This window comes from Tachypleus tridentatus, chromosome 9 (assembly GCF_004210375.1).
Source record: "Tachypleus tridentatus isolate NWPU-2018 chromosome 9, ASM421037v1, whole genome shotgun sequence".
NCBI classification, from domain to species: domain Eukaryota; kingdom Metazoa; phylum Arthropoda; class Merostomata; order Xiphosura; family Limulidae; genus Tachypleus; species Tachypleus tridentatus.
Window position 1 is genome coordinate 168,343,397 of NC_134833.1, and position 17,989 is coordinate 168,361,385.

At 34.8% G+C, this 17,989-nt stretch overlaps 1 protein-coding gene across 1 annotated transcript; it reads left to right on the forward strand.

The window, feature by feature from the left end:
- Positions 1 to 269: 269 nt before the first annotated feature.
- Positions 270 to 17,687, forward strand: LOC143226908 (uncharacterized). Its single transcript, XM_076458448.1, has 8 exons — positions 270 to 349; positions 4,394 to 4,447; positions 7,905 to 7,950; positions 9,592 to 9,837; positions 11,747 to 11,869; positions 15,807 to 15,937; positions 16,654 to 16,795; positions 17,360 to 17,687. Exons 1-4 carry the CDS (start codon positions 312 to 314, stop codon positions 9,793 to 9,795), a joined length of 342 nt encoding a protein of 113 aa, XP_076314563.1. The 5' UTR covers positions 270 to 311; the 3' UTR covers positions 9,796 to 9,837; positions 11,747 to 11,869; positions 15,807 to 15,937; positions 16,654 to 16,795; positions 17,360 to 17,687.
- Positions 17,688 to 17,989: the final 302 nt, after the last annotated feature.

Sequence of the window (17,989 nt, forward strand, 5' to 3'; positions counted from 1 at the left end):
GGTTTTTGACTATTTGTCCCACTAATCATACAAACACAAGTTTTACTTGTCAGGAGTACAAGGTTTTTGACTATTTGTCCCACTAATCATACAAACACAAGTTTTACTTGTCAGGAGTACAAGGTTTTTGACTATTTGTCCCACTAATCATACAAACACAAGTTTTACTTGCCATGAGTACAAGGTTTTTATTTAATTATATAAAATTGTCTGCCAATGTCATTCAGTTTTTTTTACTGACCAAAATTATAAATGACTTATTTCCAGATGCTGCAGCTAATTTTATTCGTAAAGAACTTGGAGAAGTTGGAATGCGACTAATGAGTTCATATGGAGAATGTTTTCAAGAGTAAGTTGTTAGTTCTACATGATGAAAAGAGTTTGCATTTACAACATTCTGGTATCCCTACATTTATATCATTGTAATAATAAAGTGCCAATAATAAACTTGTTCATAGATCAGTAAAATGCATGTTCTTAAATTACTTTTGTTGTTGAAAAAATATTCAGCTTTATAGTTGGCCTTAAATCATTTATAACATGTATATTAAAAATAACTACTTCTTAATTCGACACAAAATAAATAAAGATGAAAAAATTAAAAAAAAAAGATCGGAAAATGACAGTGCATGGATGACTCTGCTGCACAGTTAACATTGCAGTTAGATTCTGTACCTCAATTTGTAATTATCCATTCCTTATACAAAATATCCTTAGGGTAGAGATTTCTCTCTTTTTATGCAAAGGGAATTAGAGGGGCTTACTGGCTACCCCAAATCAGTGAAGAAGTAATGCTTTGGAGACATCTTGGTGGAAACATCTTCACCACAATATACCAAACTCCTTTTGAAATTGAAGTCCATTGGGATATACCCATCGAGGTAACTCACCATGCAACATTGAAACCTTCCAGAGGAGTTACTTGTTTGTTTTGAGAGCTATCTGTGCTAGCTGTCCCTAATTTAGCAGTGTAAGACTAGAGGGAAGGCAACTAGTCATCACTACCCACTGCTAACTGTTGGGCTATTCTTTTATCAATGAATAGTGGGATTGACCTTCACATTATAATGCCCCCATGGCTGAAAGGGCTGGTGCGACTAGGATTCGAACCCTCGACCCTCAGATTACGAGTCAAATCCCTTAACCTATCTGGCCATACCAGGCTGTCCAGAGGAGTTATATATAAGAGGGATTTATAGAATTTTTCCTGAGTCAGAGATCCTTGTTGATTTCTCCATCCAAGGTGTTTCTGCAGTGTGCTGAATCTCCACTTCCAAAGATAGAATTACGATGCTGAGTAATGTTCTGATACTTATATTTTCATCACCATGTCCTGCCACAGTCAAAGCAGGTTATCTGAACTGTAAGGTGCAGCCAAACATTCTCAGTCCCTCTCAGATGTTTCCAGTGTCAGCAGTTTCATTGCTCAAAATCATCAGTTCATGGTTCTTTAACATGTACCTGTTGTGGTGGCAAAGACTGTGACATTGCCAAGTGAAAACTAGAGCCATGCAGTATTAACTGTAGTGGTCCACACCCATCTTACTCTATTTTTGTGCCCTAAATGGGTGAAGGAGAAAGAGGTATAATGCTTGAAGACTATAAATAATATCACTTACTCAGAGTTTCAGAAATTGTTTCCTTCTCCTCTCTGACATATGATGCTGCACTCCATTCTACTGTTACAGTAGGAGTGCAGATAGATATCTCCGTGCCTTCAGCAGAGTTGTTTACAAAACATCTGAAGAATCTTATTTTCTTCAATGATTTTTAAAAGAGTTGACAAATCTAAGTCTACCCCCATCTCAGTCCCTGTCACTTCCTCCAGTGACTGCCCAGTTCCACTTCCTTTCTCTTTGGGTTCGGGTCCATCCTTTTCTGCAGCCCTGAGAAATAAAATGACCATTTGTTAACGACCTCATTTGCTAGAATCTTTCTCCACAGACAAAGACCTGCCTACTCAACTCAGAGGAGGATCCATGGAGGTCAATAGACCTTTGTCCAATAAAGAGAAAAAAAGTGGTTGAAAACAGAAGGGTTACCAGCCATGTTTTTCTCCATGTAAATAAAAGTGGCCATTCTGATTCAGTGGAACTGTAGGGGTTTTCTTTCAAATATAAATTACATTAAGGATTTGATTGACTCTTACCATCCCTTGTATCTCTCCTTACAGGAAATATTTCTGAAACGTGCCGATACAATCACCCTTTGGCAATTTTCTTTGTACAGAAGTGACAGGTTGTGTGATGGACTAGTGCATGGTGGAGTGGCACTACTGGTTGATCAGTATATGCTTACCTTGTCTTTGCCACTTGATACACCCTTGGAGGCTGTAGTCATCCATACTTCCTTGGGTCATAATATCACTATTTGTTCATTTTACCTGGCTCCTGAAGGGACCTATGATCAGTCAGACCTTAATGCTCTTATTGAGCAGTTACCATCTCCCTTTTTAATCCTGGTGGGTTTTAATGGACATTATCCCCTCTGGGGTGGTGCTCTGGTATCACACCCTATTTCTCTTCAACACTGGTATTCCTTCTGGGGTGGTGCTCTGGTATCACACCCTATTTCTCTTCAACACTGGTATTCCTTCTGGGGTGGTGCTCTGGTATCACACCCTATTTCTCTTCAACACTGGTATTCCTTCTGGGGTGGTGCTATAGTATCACAACCTATTTCTCTTCAATACTGGTATTCCTTCTGGGGTGGTGCTATAGTATCATAACCTATTTCTCTTCAATACTGGTATTCCTTCTGGGGTGGTGCTCTAGTATCACAACCTATTTCTCTTCAATACTGATATTCCTTCTATTGTGGTGCTCTTGTATCACAATCTATTTCTCTTCAATACTTGTATTCCCTCTGGGGTGGTGCTCTTGTATCACAACCTTTCTCTCTTCAGTTGTGGTTTGTATACTTGTTTTCATGCACCTAGTCAGTCATTTACTGCTGTTGATCTTTCTGTCTGTTCCCCTTCACTTTTCTTGGAGGGTGACAGTAATCCACGAGGCAGTGATCATTTTACTGTCATGTTGAGAAAGACTGGTCATGGTCGATACCACCCGACCCACGTGCCTCGATGGATGCTGTTTCTTTTCAATATGTGACCTAATTTTGAGTGTAATGGTTTGTATAAAACTCCTGACAGACATTTAAACTGTTGTTTGTTGTGATTTAATCTTGATTTCTGACTAATTGGGCTGTAAGTATGTTGGGTTGTAAATGATTTATAAGGACAAAGAATTGACAAACCTTATTTTTGTGTTTGTAATAGACTATTAAAAGAAGCATCATTGGTTAAAGAATATTGTGAAACATAAATTTTAAATAATTTGTTAAGGAATTTGTAAGTCGAAGAAGAGGGTAATTTTGTTATTTGCTTGATGTTAATGCACCTGGTTACAGTAATGAGTGTAGCTCATGGTTGTATACAGAGATAATTAAAACAGTACTGGGTGCACTTTGTAACAAATTATAATGGAGATAATTGAAATAGGACCAAGTGGTTCTTACCTATTGTAGCTCTTATTGTATTAATGTGTTACAGATAACACTTTGGTCCACTCCTCCACAAAATAAGACTAAATGTAACATGTGAGAGTAATGATCTTTCTTTTCCTAGTTTTTTTTATCACATTTGTTCTTGTTGTTAACATGTGTTGCCTGTTTTAAATAAGACAACACAAGTAATTTGAGAGCAAAGTAAACTGTACTTGTAAACAAAACAATATCTTGTTTTTGAAGTCAAGTAAATATTACTGTTTGTAGAAGATGAACTAAGATTGAAGTAGTAAGTTCTGTATAAGGAAATGGACAATCCTGACACAAACATGACAGTTGAAACAACAAACCTTACGTTTTGTGTTTTAATGTATGTAAATCACCGATATGTGAACCTATGTTCATATGTTAACAGGAACATGTGGCAATATTAAAACAATAGGTAGTGGGTTACTTTTGTAAATTAAAAGTAAGTATATTGCTCTAATTTATGTTCTTAATTTAGATGCTTTTAGAGATTTTTTTATCTTGTTTGGCATGGGGGAGGTTTGATGCAGCACAGTGGATATGACTTATTGACTAGAACCATTTTCAAAGATGAGGAAACAGTTTGACTCCTATAAAAATGCCCCCAGTGCCACACCAGTTTGTCTGTGGTCTTACAATGCTAGAAACCAGGTTTTGATACCCCTGATGGGCAGAGCACAGATTGCCCATTGTATAGCTTTGTTCTTTATTACAAACAAACAAACTTACAAATGTAGTGAAACTCGATTTATTACTTGTTCCACCTGTAAATGAAATCAATAATCTGAGGTTTTGCTTTAAAACAATATTTTTACTCTTGTTATTAGATGTAGTAAAAGTTACTTTCTTCAATTTATTATAGTTCTGGAGTAAATAGTCGATCAGAACTTGAAGATCAAATGAGGATACATTACAGGTATTTTGAGTTGTTGTCAAAAAGAGTCGAATGTTGTAAGAATGGTTGTTAAATGTTTTGGGGTGTAGTTACCATTAAGGATTGTATAGTTTCATAGTTGTTTTTAAATGTTATGTTTAAACCTTTCTTGTTTAGTAGTAACAGTGAGTTTCCAAGATCAAAAGAATATAATTAAAATATTTAATTATATTTTTAGCAATAAAGTACAGAATACAAAGAAACCAAGTAAACTTTAAAGAGATGTTAAAATGTTAACTTACTGAAAGGATTTTCTGAGTTTGTTTCAGTATCCACACAGAGGAAATTTTCATCATTGTAAAGAATTATAACTACTGAATCATAGTTAGTAATGTAAACCTTTGTATGAGATAGGATCTCTTACAGTATATTTCAAAGTGTTGATATCAAGTTATAAATTGTATATTGTATGATTGTCATCACAGATCTAGTGTAGTGTATCTGTGGTAGTTCTAACTTGTATAGTGTATGACCTAGTGTAGTGTATTGGTGGTAGTTCTGACTTGTATGACCTAGTGTAGTGTATTGGTGGTAGTTCTGACTTGTATGACATAGTGTTGTGTATCTGTGGTAGTTCTGACTTGTATGACCTAGTGTAGTGTATTGGTGGTAGTTCTGACTTGTACGACCTAGTGTAGGGTATTGGTGGTAGTTCTGACTTGTACGACCTAGTGTAGTGTATCTGTGGTAGTTCTGACTTGTACGACCTAGTGTAGTGTATCTGTGGTAGTTCTGACATGTATAACATACTGTAGTGTGTCTGTGGTAGTTCTGACATGTATGACCTACTGTAGTGTATCTGTGGTAGTTCTGACTTGTATGACCTAGTGTAGTGTATCTGTGGTAGTTCTGACTTGTATGACCTAGTGTAGTGTATCTGTGGTAGTTCTGACTTGTACGACCTAGTGTAGTATATTGGTGGTACTTCTAACTTGCATAATTTAGTGTAGTGAATCTGTGGTACTTCTGACTTGTACCACCTAGTGTAGTGTATCTGTGGTAGTTCTGAGTTGCACGACATACTGTAGTGTATCTGTGGTAGTTCTGACTTGTATGACCTAGTGTAGTGTATCTGTGGTAGTTTTGACTTGTATGACCTACTGTAGTGTATCTGTGGTAGTTCTGACTTGTATGACCTACTGTAGTGTATCTGTGGTAGTTCTGACTTGTATGACCTACTGTAGTGTATCTTTGGTAGTTCTGACTTGTATGACCTACTGTAGTGTATCTTTGGTAGTTCTGACTTGTACGACCTAGTGTAGTGTATCTGTGGTAGTTCTGACTTGTACGACCTAGTGTAGTGTATCTGTGGTAGTTCTGACTTGTATGGACTACTGTAGTGTATCTGTGGTAGTTCTGACTTGTATGAACTACTGTAGTGTATCTGTGGTAGTTCTGACTTGTACAACCTAGTGTAGTGTATCTGTGGTATTTCTGACTTGTATGACCTACTGTAGTGTATCTTTGGTAGTTCTGACTTGTGTGACCTACTGTAGTGTATCTTTGGTAGTTCTGACTTGTATGAACTACTGTAGTGTATCTGTGGTAGTTCTGACTTGTATGAACTACTGTAGTGTATCTGTGGTAGTTCTGACTTGTATGAACTACTGTAGTGTATCTGTGGTAGTTCTGACTTGTATGACCTACTGTAGTGTATCTGTGGTAGTTCTGACTTGTACAACCTAGTGCAGTGTATCTGTGGTATTTCTGACTTGTACAACCTAGTGCAGTGTATCTGTGGTATTTCTGACTTGTACGACCTAGTGTAGTGTATCTGTGATATTTCTGACTTGTACGACCTAGTGTAGTGTATCTGTGGTATTTCTGACTTGTACCACCTAGTGTAGTGTATCTGTGGTATTTCTGACTTGTACGACCTAGTGTAGTGTATCTGTGGTATTTCTGACTTGTACGACCTAGTGTAGTGTATCTGTGGTATTTCTGACTTGTACGACCTAGTGTAGTGTATCTGTGGTATTTCTGACTTGTACGACCTAGTGTAGTGTATCTGTGGTAGTTCTGACTTGTACGACCTAGTGTAGTGTATCTGTGGTAGTTCTGACTTGTATGACCTAGTGTAGTGTATCTGTGGTAGTTCTGACTTGTACGACGGTGTTGTGTATCTGTGGTAGTTCGGACTTGTATGCGGCGGTGTTGTGTATCTGTGGTAGTTCTGACTTGTACGACGGTGTTGTGTATCTGTGGTAGTTCTAACTTGTATGACCTAGTGTAGTGTATCTGTGGTAGTTCTGACATGTATGACCTAGTGTAGTGTATCTGTGGTAGTTCTGACTTGTACGACCTTGTGTAGTGTATCTATGGTAGTTCTGACTTGTATGACCTTGTGTAGTGTATCTATGGTAGTTCTGACTTGTATGACCTACTGTAGTGTATCTGTGGTAGTTCTGACTTATATGACCTACTGTAGTGTATCTGTGGTAGTTCTGACTTGTATGATCTACTGTAGTGTATCTGTGGTACTTCTGACTTGTACAACCTAGTGCAGTGTATCTGTGGTATTTCTGACTTGTACAACCTAGTGCAGTGTATCTGTGGTATTTCTGACTTGTACGACCTAGTGTAGTGTATCTGTGATATTTCTGACTTGTACGACCTAGTGTAGTGTATCTGTGGTATTTCTGACTTGTACGACCTAGTGTAGTGTATCTGTGGTATTTCTGACTTGTACGACCTAGTGTAGTGTATCTGTGGTATTTCTGACTTGTACGACCTAGTGTAGTGTATCTGTGGTATTTCTGACTTGTACGACCTAGTGTAGTGTATCTGTGGTATTTCTGACTTGTACGACCTAGTGTAGTGTATCTGTGGTAGTTCTGACTTGTACGACCTAGTGTAGTGTATCTGTGGTAGTTCTGACTTGTATGACCTAGTGTAGTGTATCTGTGGTAGTTCGGACTTGTACGACGGTGTTGTGTATCTGTGGTAGTTCGGACTTGTACGACGGTGTTGTGTATCTGTGGTAGTTCTGACTTGTACGACGGTGTTGTGTATCTGTGGTAGTTCTAACTTGTATGACCTAGTGTAGTGTATCTGTGGTAGTTCTGACATGTATGACCTAGTGTAGTGTATCTGTGGTAGTTCTGACTTGTACGACCTTGTGTAGTGTATCTATGGTAGTTCTGACTTGTATGACCTTGTGTAGTGTATCTATGGTAGTTCTGACTTGTATGACCTACTGTAGTGTATCTGTGGTAGTTCTGACTTATATGACCTACTGTAGTGTATCTGTGGTAGTTCTGACTTGTATGATCTACTGTAGTGTATCTGTGGTACTTCTGACTTGTATGACCTACTGTAGTGTATCTGTGGTAGTTCTGATTTGTATGACCTACTGTAGTGTATCTGTGGTAGTTCTGACTTGTATGACATAGTGTTGTGTATCTGTTGTAGTTCTAACTTTTCTGATAATATGTTACAGGAATGAAGACATAAGAGATGCTTTTGAATCTCTAGAAGACCTGGAGGTGAGTGAAAACAAACTTGATGAATATTACTTTTAAGGAGACATGGAGGTGAGTGAAAACAAGAAACTTGATGAATATTACTTTTAAGGAGACATGGAGGTGAGTGAAAACAAGAAACTTGATGAATATTACTTTAAAGGAGACCTGGTGGTGAGTGAAAACAAACTTGATGAATATTACTTTAAAGGAGACATGGAGGTGTGTGAAAACAAGAAACTTGATGAATATTACTTTAAAGGAGACCTGGAGGTGAGTGAAAACAAGAAACTTGATGAATATTACTTTAAAGGAGACCTGGAGGTGAGTGAAAACAAACTTGATGAATATTACTTTAAAGGAGACATGGTGGTGAGTGAAAACAAGAAACTTGATGAATATTACTTTAAAGGAGACATGGAGGTGAGTGAAAACAAGAAACTTGATGAATATTACTTTAAAGGAGACCTGGAGGTGAGTGAAAACAAGAAACTTGATGAATATTACTTTAAAGGAGACCTGGAGGTGAGTGAAAACAAGAAACTTGATGAATATTACTTTAAAGGAGACCTGGTGGTGAGTGAAAAAAAGAAACTTGATGAATATTACTTTAAAGGAGACCTGGAGGTGAGTGAAAACAAGAAACTTGATGAATATTACTTTAAAGGAGACCTGGAGGTGAGTGAAAACAAGAAACTTGATGAATATTACTTTAAAGGAGACCTGGAGGTGAGTGAAAACAAGAAACTTGATGAATATTACTTTAAAGGAGACCTGGAGGTGAGTGAAAACAAGAAACTTGATGAATATTACTTTAAAGGAGACCTGGAGGTGAGTGAAAACAAACTTGATGAATATTACTTTAAAGATGACATGGAAGTGAGTGAAAACAAGAAACTTGATGAATATTACTTTAAAGGAGACCTGGAGGTGAGTGAAAACAAGAAACTTGATGAATATTACTTTAAAGGAGACCTGGAGGTGAGTGAAAACAAGAAACTTGATGAATATTACTTTAAAGATGACATGGAGGTGAGTGAAAACAAGAAACTTGATGAATCTTACTTTAAAGGACGATTTGCCTTTCATAATAATTCCAAGAACATTAAAGTAGTGTTGAATAATATTTAGTGATATCGGTTAGTGAGCCAATGATTGTTTAGTGTATGACTGCTTTAGGTGGTTATAATTGTATACCTCCATTTTTAGTTAATGTTTTCTATAATATGTGTAGAATTTTGTCTTTGTTTCAATAATACTAAAAATTTAATTAGCTTTTAATACTTCACTAGTCTATAAATTGAAGTTTCATTCCTTTTGTATGTACCTACAGAAAAATGTAGAGAGAGAAAACTGTATTTTTTGGCCTAAAGCCAGTTTAACTGCAACAAAATTAAACTGTGCACCTGAATACAGTGAAGATGAATTGTATCTGTTACTTCTGCATATAGTTATCAAACTTTTATTTGTAAAACACATATTAAAGAATATAGTATGTGATAGTCATAGATATTTCTGTAACTGGAAAACCAACTCAGGTGAGATTGTTAGTCATAGTGTTTGTAGTATGTTAAATAAAATTATATTCAACTTCTTCTGTAAAATGAAAACAAGATTGATATAGGTTGTAAAGTGTGTTGAACAACTCTATTTTCATGTTTTCAGGGAAAGTGGAACACTTGTTTGACCAAACTAGATTCTTTTACCAACCAACATCGTTTTGGAACTGTCAATGAAACGGTGTCATCATTATCCTTGTTTAATTTGGATGTTGTTAAAGCTGATACAGGAGAAGTGAGAAACCTACAACAGTACGTTGACCAAGGCTTCTCCTCTTTGTTGCTGATTCTCCTTCGGCACTTTGCTTGACTACCCTGACGTGATCATGTGACACTGTTGCAACAGCAGAAGGTAAGAGATCCACTTTAAGATTAATAAAATTATTTTTACTTCCACAATTCAATAAGGTGAAGACTCGATGCTTTGGTCAGTAACATATAGTTTTATGTTTCATTTCATGTTACAGTTGTAGAACAGTAACAAATAGTTTTATGTTTTATTCCATGTCACATTTACAGGACAGTAACAAATAATTTTCCTGTATGTGATCAGAGTACCTCCCATGAAAGGTTCTGTTTTCTTAGCTTACCTCCTCTGGGATCTAAACATCCCAGTGCTTTCTGCACTTCCCCAGTTCAGAACTTATACATAGTCTCATGAACCTTCTTTGCACCTCGCCGTTTGCAGCTGTTTTTACTATATGCTTCAAAACTTTGTTCCTTATCAAAGCATCCCACCTGAGGTTGTGTTTTCCTTCCTTGATGGACCAGCTTTTTCAGACCAGACGGTCTGCCATTGCTCCTTTTGGCCTTCGATTCCAGATGCAGTTAGATGAATTGGGTCTGTCCTTGGATAACATTACTGTATCCACTGGCCAGCCCATCCCACCATGGCTTCTTACAATCCCCAATTGTGACCTATCTTTAAGTCATCTGAGAAAAGTAGACACTCCTGATTGGAAATACTGTCTGCTATTTGCTGAACAACTTTTGAACCATCCTTCCATTCCTATTTATACAGATGATTCCAAATCAGATGACTCTGTTGGCTCTGCCATGGTTTGTTGTGGTTCTGTGGTTGCATGCAGAATCCTCTCTACAGCCTCTCTGTTCACTGCTGAACTGTATGCCATTTCTCTTGCCATGGATCACATAGAAGCTAAGCAGTACCCGAACTGCACAATTTATACTGACTCGCTTAGCTCTCTACTGGCCCTGTAACCGCTTCACGTTGGTTCACACCCTGTTCTTGCCAATATTCAAAACCGACTGTCCCATTTCTCTTTAACATCTACTTCTATCCAGTTTTTCTGGATACCGGGCCACATTGGTATTCACGGGAATGAGTATACCAATTTAGCTGACACTGCAGCTAAATCTATCTGCTCTGGTACTATCACTGCTGTGCCTGTTCCATGCATGGACTATAGTCCTGTATTCAAGGCTCAGCTCCATGCCAGCTGACAGTCGACTTGGAGTGAGCAACGTGAAAACAAGCTTTTCCAAATAAAACCCTATATTGGTCTTTGGCCGTCTTGTTTTCATAAGGATCGGAAAGAGGAAGTTGTTCTAACTAGACTGTATCTTGGTTATAGTTTTTTAACTCATTGTTTTCTTTTATCTGGAACTAATGCACCAGTGTGTACTTTGTGTAACACTTGGATCACAATAAGCCATATTTTACTTTTTTGTCATCTTTATGATTCACAATGACAGCCCTGTTTTAAGCATGTTCTGTCCCAAGGTTTGTCCATAACATTAGACAGTGTTATTGGTGATGGTGACACTGTCCACCTTAGAAATGTTTTTAGTTTTTTTAAAGGCCATTAATCTTTTAATGCAATTTAAGTATTTTAATATATACATTAAACCTTTTTAATGTGGTTCCCTTTAAAAATCACAGTTTATCTAGTTCAATTTGAAATTAGAAACTGACCGTAACATTAAGTAACTCAAAACCAGGACTGGAAAGGTCATCTTCAGGTGACTGATGGTGGTTTTGTACTTACCTGTTAGTCTTCCTGGCAAGTTATAATGGTCACGCTACAGAAAGTCCTTTACAACTTGAATTACAGTAGTTTTTTTAACTGTTTTGTTTTACCTTAATTTCCTTGTATGAATTTTACTGGATGTTTGGTGCAGGTAGCCAAGCTGCTTTGTGTCATAAAACACTAAATCAACCAACCAACTAGTTTAACCTTTTCACCTGTAAAAAGCTGTATAGCACAAATATTAACTAATGTTTTTTCCTGTCATCTCAGGAAGTTTTCAGGAAAGCAGGTTGTGATGTGTTGGTGATCACTTGTGGTACACTTCAGAATGCTCGGCTCTGGTTACAAGATGTTGAATGTACACTGGATATTTTAGTTGATTCTGAAAGAAAGGTATGGAAAATTTTTATTTGAAGATAAACTAAGTATCATTGGTAGTCATGTTACTTAAGATATTGAACACCACATCATGTAGTGCTTGGAACGTAAGATAATAAAGTACCTTGATAAACTAAGTATCATTGGTAGTCATGTTACTTAAGGTATTGAACACCACATCATGTAGTGCTTGGAACGTAAGATAATAAAGTACCTTGAATGACATTCCATAACTTAACATATCACTATCTGTATGCTGACAAGATAGCAGTCTGGAGCATGACTAGGAATCTGCTCCTAGCAATCACCTGCAAAAATCATTGAATTTATTTCTTAACTGTGGTACTAAATCCCACTGAAACATAAGCAATAGCCTTCAAAAATTAACAAACATACAAGAAGTTTCAAGGAGATCAAATATACATTAGGAAACACACAAATAAAAATGAGAACATCAGATTCCTTTATTACTTTTGATTCTCACAAAACAGGCTCTTTCAGTTTGATTGACCATGTGACCTCTTTGTACTCATTTAAAGTCTTTATAGATTTAACCATTCTAACTTTCAATATTGTGTATGTATATCTTCACAAAATTTGGTAGTCTTTCAGTTAACATTAAAGTTTTTCACATATAAAAAAAAATCATATTTTTTAGTGAATTATTTTTAATAAATTAAAAGTAAGATTTGTCCATTAACGTACTGAGTATTTGTTTTGAATAGTCCGTGTGTGAAGCAGTTTTCATGTTAAGATTAAAATATTTTTCTTCATTTCAAAAATTTAAATTTCAAATGTTTCTTTTAAGTGAAACTATTTTATGTTACTTTTGTCTACTGTATCTCAAGATGAGATCAGTCAGTCTTATTTACTTGTTAACCACCAAATAGAATGACTTCAGATTGTAACATGAAACTACATTAGTTTGTTCTTAGAAGGTTTCTGTAATTATGTTTTGTTGTTTAATTTTAGAAGCTTTCTGTAATTATGTTTTGTTGTTTAATTTTAGAAGCTTTCTGTAATTATGTTTTATTGTTTCATCTTTAGAAGCTTTCTGTAATTATGTTTTGTTGTTTAATTTTAGAAGCTTTCTGTAATTATGTTTTGTTGTTTCATCTTTAGAAGCTTTTTGTAATTATGTTTTATTGTTTTATTTTTAGAAGCTTTCTGTAATTATGTTTTATTGTTTCATCTTTAGAAGCTTTCTGTTATTATGTTTTATTGTTTTATTTTTAGAAGGTTTCTGTAATTATGTTTTGTTTTATTTTTAGAAGCTTTCTGTAATTATGTTTTATTGTTTTATTTTTAGAAGCTTTCTGTAATTATGTTTTATTGTTTTATTTTCAGAAGCTTTCTGTAATTATGTTTTATTGTTTTATTTTTAGAAGTTATCTGTAATTATGTTTTATTGTTTCATCTTTAGAAGCTTTCTGTAATTATGTTTTATTGTTTTATTTTTAGAAGCTTTCTGTAATTGTTTTATTGTTTTATTTTTAGAAGCTTTCTGTGATTATGTTTTATTGTTTCATCTTTAGAAGCTTTCTGTAATTATGTTTTATTGTTTCATCTTTAGAAGCTTTCTGTAATTATGTTTTATTGTTTTATTTTTAGAAGCTTTCTGTAATTATGTTTTGTTGTTTCATCTTTAGAAGCTTTCTGTAATCATGTTTTGTTGTTTCATTGCCCATTGAATCAGGTCTAGTTATTATCTGTGTCATTGTAACTTGTGAACCACTGAGAGTACCTGCATCTCATGTTGCACATTTTAATTACATTACTAATGAGCTGCTCACATGCACCTTACAATACATTTTTAGTATTATTTATTTCAACTAATCTAAAAAGATCCATATTTCTATATATTAGTCACTTTTTAATAATAATAAAGAATAAACATGAACAGTAAATAAATTACTTATCCAATCTTTTTTATTGCTGTTGATTGTCGTGGACACTTAAGCCTACTTTTATAATAATAATGGTAATGTAGTAAATTTTTATTTAAATAATGTACCAAAGAACATAAACTAATAATATGCAAAAAGTGGACAATTTCCCATATCTATCAAAGTGATTCTGTTTTTATTACTGTGCAACAAGAACCATTACAAATTAAGCAAGCTGTTAACTTTCCCAAGTGAATGAAATTTGTACTCTGAGTGAAATTGGTGCTTAACTGTTTAGAAAACAACTTTATACAATACATCATTTGATAGATGACAACCTGGACTTTCTACTGGTTATATATATATATATAATTGAACATAAGGGAGAACAGTTAATAGAAACTGTTAACTGAAATTGGATGTGATGTGAACAGAGGGATCTTATTTTTTATTTGATAGTTTTCTAACCATATAAAACTGCAAGCTATAAAAATTATGGTTTGCCTGAACTATGATGATTTTGTGTTTACTTTTGTACTTTTTGAAGGGGGTGGTAGATAAAATGTAGAAGACAAGATGCTGAGAGAAAATGTTGTGTCACACCAGGGAAATTCAAGAGTTTTTTAAATATAGTTTTATAGAATTAAGAACTTAAAATATACATACTATTAAAATAAGGAATATTAACTGAGATTTTATGCTATACCAACATAAACAAAAAGTAGGTTTGACAAGTTTGAATGCAAGACACTAAAACTGTCTCATGGTCATTAAAGGATATTCGCTGTGAGAGAGTTAACACCCATATAATATGGAACAAATACATTCTGGATATGCAAACTTCATTTAAGAAACATATGAACTACACAAAATTTGTTGCAGGCACACACACCTGCAACATCTGAAAGTATATGAAACATTTGTACGCCCACTTATGAAATACAGGTGTCAAATAACCTATAACATGTCAGAAAATAACCTTAAAAACTAAAAATACAACAAAGTAGAGAAATATGATTAATCCTAAGGCTTCCAGTATATATACCCCAGTAAATTACATACATAAAAATAGACTAAATACAGAAATAATAAACTGACAGCTCTGCTTATGTGAACTTATAAGCAGCCTTACTAAACGTGTTTCTTGATACAGTCTGTTGCAAAGAATAAAGCACCATCATGTTTTATAAGACAGGGACAAATAGATTATTAAGTGTCTAACCATTGAGATTTGGTTTTATCCAGGCACTCTTGTTACCCTCCCAACAAAATTGGACCAGATGGGTCTCCCTTCCTGAAGAAAAGGCTTTCAAATCAGTTTTTTTCTATAAAATCTACTCCAATAAAGTTTTATTTAAAAATAAAATTAGTTTCTAAATTTATAAGGTTAGAAACGGATATTAGAATTATTCCACTGTCTTACCTGTAGACAGCTCAGTTCAAATTTAATATTTTGAATTCGTGTTTGGATATCTCATCTGTTGATTCTTCACCTCAATAAATCATTGACAACCTCTCTTTATAACTCTCAGAAACTTTCCATGAGTGTTACCAAACACAATCATAATAATTGTAGTTTTCTTATTCTCACACATGGGGCCTACTGTTTCTGGTCATGTCACACATGGGGCCTACTGTTTCTGATCATCTTGCACATGGGGCCTACTGTTTCTGGTCATGTCACACATGGGGTCTACTGTTTCTGGTCATCTCACACGTGAGGCCTACTGTTTCTGGTCATCTCACACGTGAGGCCTACTGTTTCTGATCATCTCACACGTGAGGCCTACTGTTTCTGATCATCTCACACGTGAGGCCTACTGTTTCTGATCATCGCACACGTGAGGCCTACTGTTTCTGATCATCACACACGTGAGGCCTACTGTTTCTGATCATCACACACGTGAGGCCTACTGTTTCTGATCATCACACACGTGAGGCCTACTGTTTCTGATCATCTCACACATGGGGCCTACTGTTTCTGATCACAACTGTCACATTGTTTTCTCTTCCTTCAAACTAAATTCCCACCATCATTAGTTTTGTTTGTTTATTTTTTCGTACAGATTTATCACTGGTTTGGACTAGGTCGGTCAGTGTCCCGAGTTTGGAACAGCCAAACAATACAGTATTATGCTGAAGTTTTTCTCTCTGGAAGGATGCCTGTGGCACCATACAAAATGATGATGTACTTCAGGTAATATTCGTCAATATGTAAGTCTAACTAACAACACCTGTATTGTTTATTATGGTGAAACAACACGCAGTGTTTGGGGGATACTTATTAATCTGTAAAAGGGGTTATCTCTTACAATAGTGGCAAGTATGTGGAATTTATCATCCATTTCTTGTTTTGTAAATTGGTAAGGATTTAAAATAGTTTATTAATAAACTTTTCTGTTCATTTAAAAGTGTGTGAGCAAGAATTAAATTATCATATTTCTGATGAAAACAACAAAGTTTTCCTGTTTAATTTGGTAGCAGCATGTGTTCTTGTTGAGAAAAGAAGGTTAGTGATGTACCTTGGTTTAATTAGTGTAATAAAATAATTAATCTTATGTGTGTTTATGGCAACAATTGTTACAGATGAGAGAGTTGTAAGCCTAAACTTGATATTTTTAAAGAACATCTCACTTGTAAGATTTGATGCTGTTTAAATATGTAATTGATATTTATTGAAAGGTAATTATTTGATACAGTTCAATAGTTTCAATGATTACTAAAGCTATTTGATATACTAAAACAAGTGTATATAAAAGTTAGCTGTTGTGTGTCAAACATTACCAACACACAGTTCACATCATTTGTGCTGTTAGACTTTGAGTTAAAATCACTTGATGTTAAAATAGTTCACTTTTAATTCACGTCATCTGATGGTATCAGAATGTTCATAAACTGTTCGTTCATTATCAGTTAGCTGGAGACTTCATTGTGGACAACAAGGGTCATGTTATCCTTTCTCATCCTAGCCAGACACCTACAGATAGACCTTCTGTTGACTCTCTACTTACAGTTGCAAAGACTGTTTCTTCAAAACTCTAGAAAACAACTTTTGGTAAGTAATGTAATACTGTTTTTAATATGAGTCAAAAGTAAAATTTTTTATATTTATGAGAAAATTGCACATTGATTTTCAGAATATACAACAGACGTTTTTTTAAAAATATAAAACATGCTGTCGAACCTTCAGAAGTAATGTGTATTAAAATTCATCAAAAATGGTGGGACAAAGTTCTGTAGAAAAAAACGAGAATCCTTTATTTAGCAAGCTTTGTTTACTGTAGAAAACTATAAACATACATTGAGAAAATAAAAATTTCAAGTTACCTTTTAAAAAAATTACAAATGAGTTAATTTAAAAATTGCTTATAAGCCTGGACTTTACAGAAAATAACTGGCTTTTATATCGATTTTAACCAGAGGAAGCAAGAGTGGTATTATATTAAAGTTCCAATTCTTTATAGCACACATAAGAAGTCTGTCACAAAGTTTTAAAATTTGATATTAATTACAGTACTTCATGCTTGAACAGTCACCTGTTTAAATTGGCATATTTTTAGAATATAAATACAACAGAATTTGTTTGTCAACGTTTGTTTGTTTGTGTGTATCTTTCCAGTTGTACAACTACCTAAGTGACAAGACAGAAGACAGATCATCAGCTGAGGAAGATTAGATATTCAAAATTGTATTATTTCAGTTAGTGGACAGAAAGCAGTGCATGCGTTATCTAGTTATGATGGAAGTGATGGAAAAAGGAAGATATCCTTCATCTCTTTCTGATGAAGATTAGGATATGCAGAATCTGCTGGCTACTGACTGTACAATCATAATTAACTAGTGATCACTGTAAGATAGTACTGTTTAATTGGATAATGTTGTACTTGTGATTTCCATTTCTTGACATGCATATTTTCTATGGAAATAAAAAAAATATATTAAATTTATATCTTTATAACTTGTAGGATATTGTCTAACATTTTAATAGTTTTGATTGTGTATTTTGAAACCTGTGTTTGTTTACAGAATTAGAGCTATATTTGTTATAGAAATGAATATTAACGAAGTTTTAAATCAGATCACTACATCTGAAAGTTTCACAAGTCTAACCTACCAACATCAGAAACACAAAAATATCCCTGAACACAGTAAAAATACTTATTTTGCTACTGTTTGTCATCGATAGTTGACCCTCAACCCATTTGTGGCTTCCAGAGTAATTGTTTAAAGAGGATATGGGTTTCTATGG

Excerpts from the sequence above, each read along its gene's own strand:
- LOC143226908 (XM_076458448.1), top strand. The coding sequence starts at position 312 with ATGCGACTAATGAGTTCATATGGAGAATGTTTTCAAGA. Across the intron at positions 4,448-7,904 it reads CAAATGAGGATACATTACAG|GAATGAAGACATAAGAGATG; the intron begins GTATTTTGAGTT and ends AATATGTTACAG. Across the intron at positions 7,951-9,591 it reads AATCTCTAGAAGACCTGGAG|GGAAAGTGGAACACTTGTTT; the intron begins GTGAGTGAAAAC and ends TCATGTTTTCAG.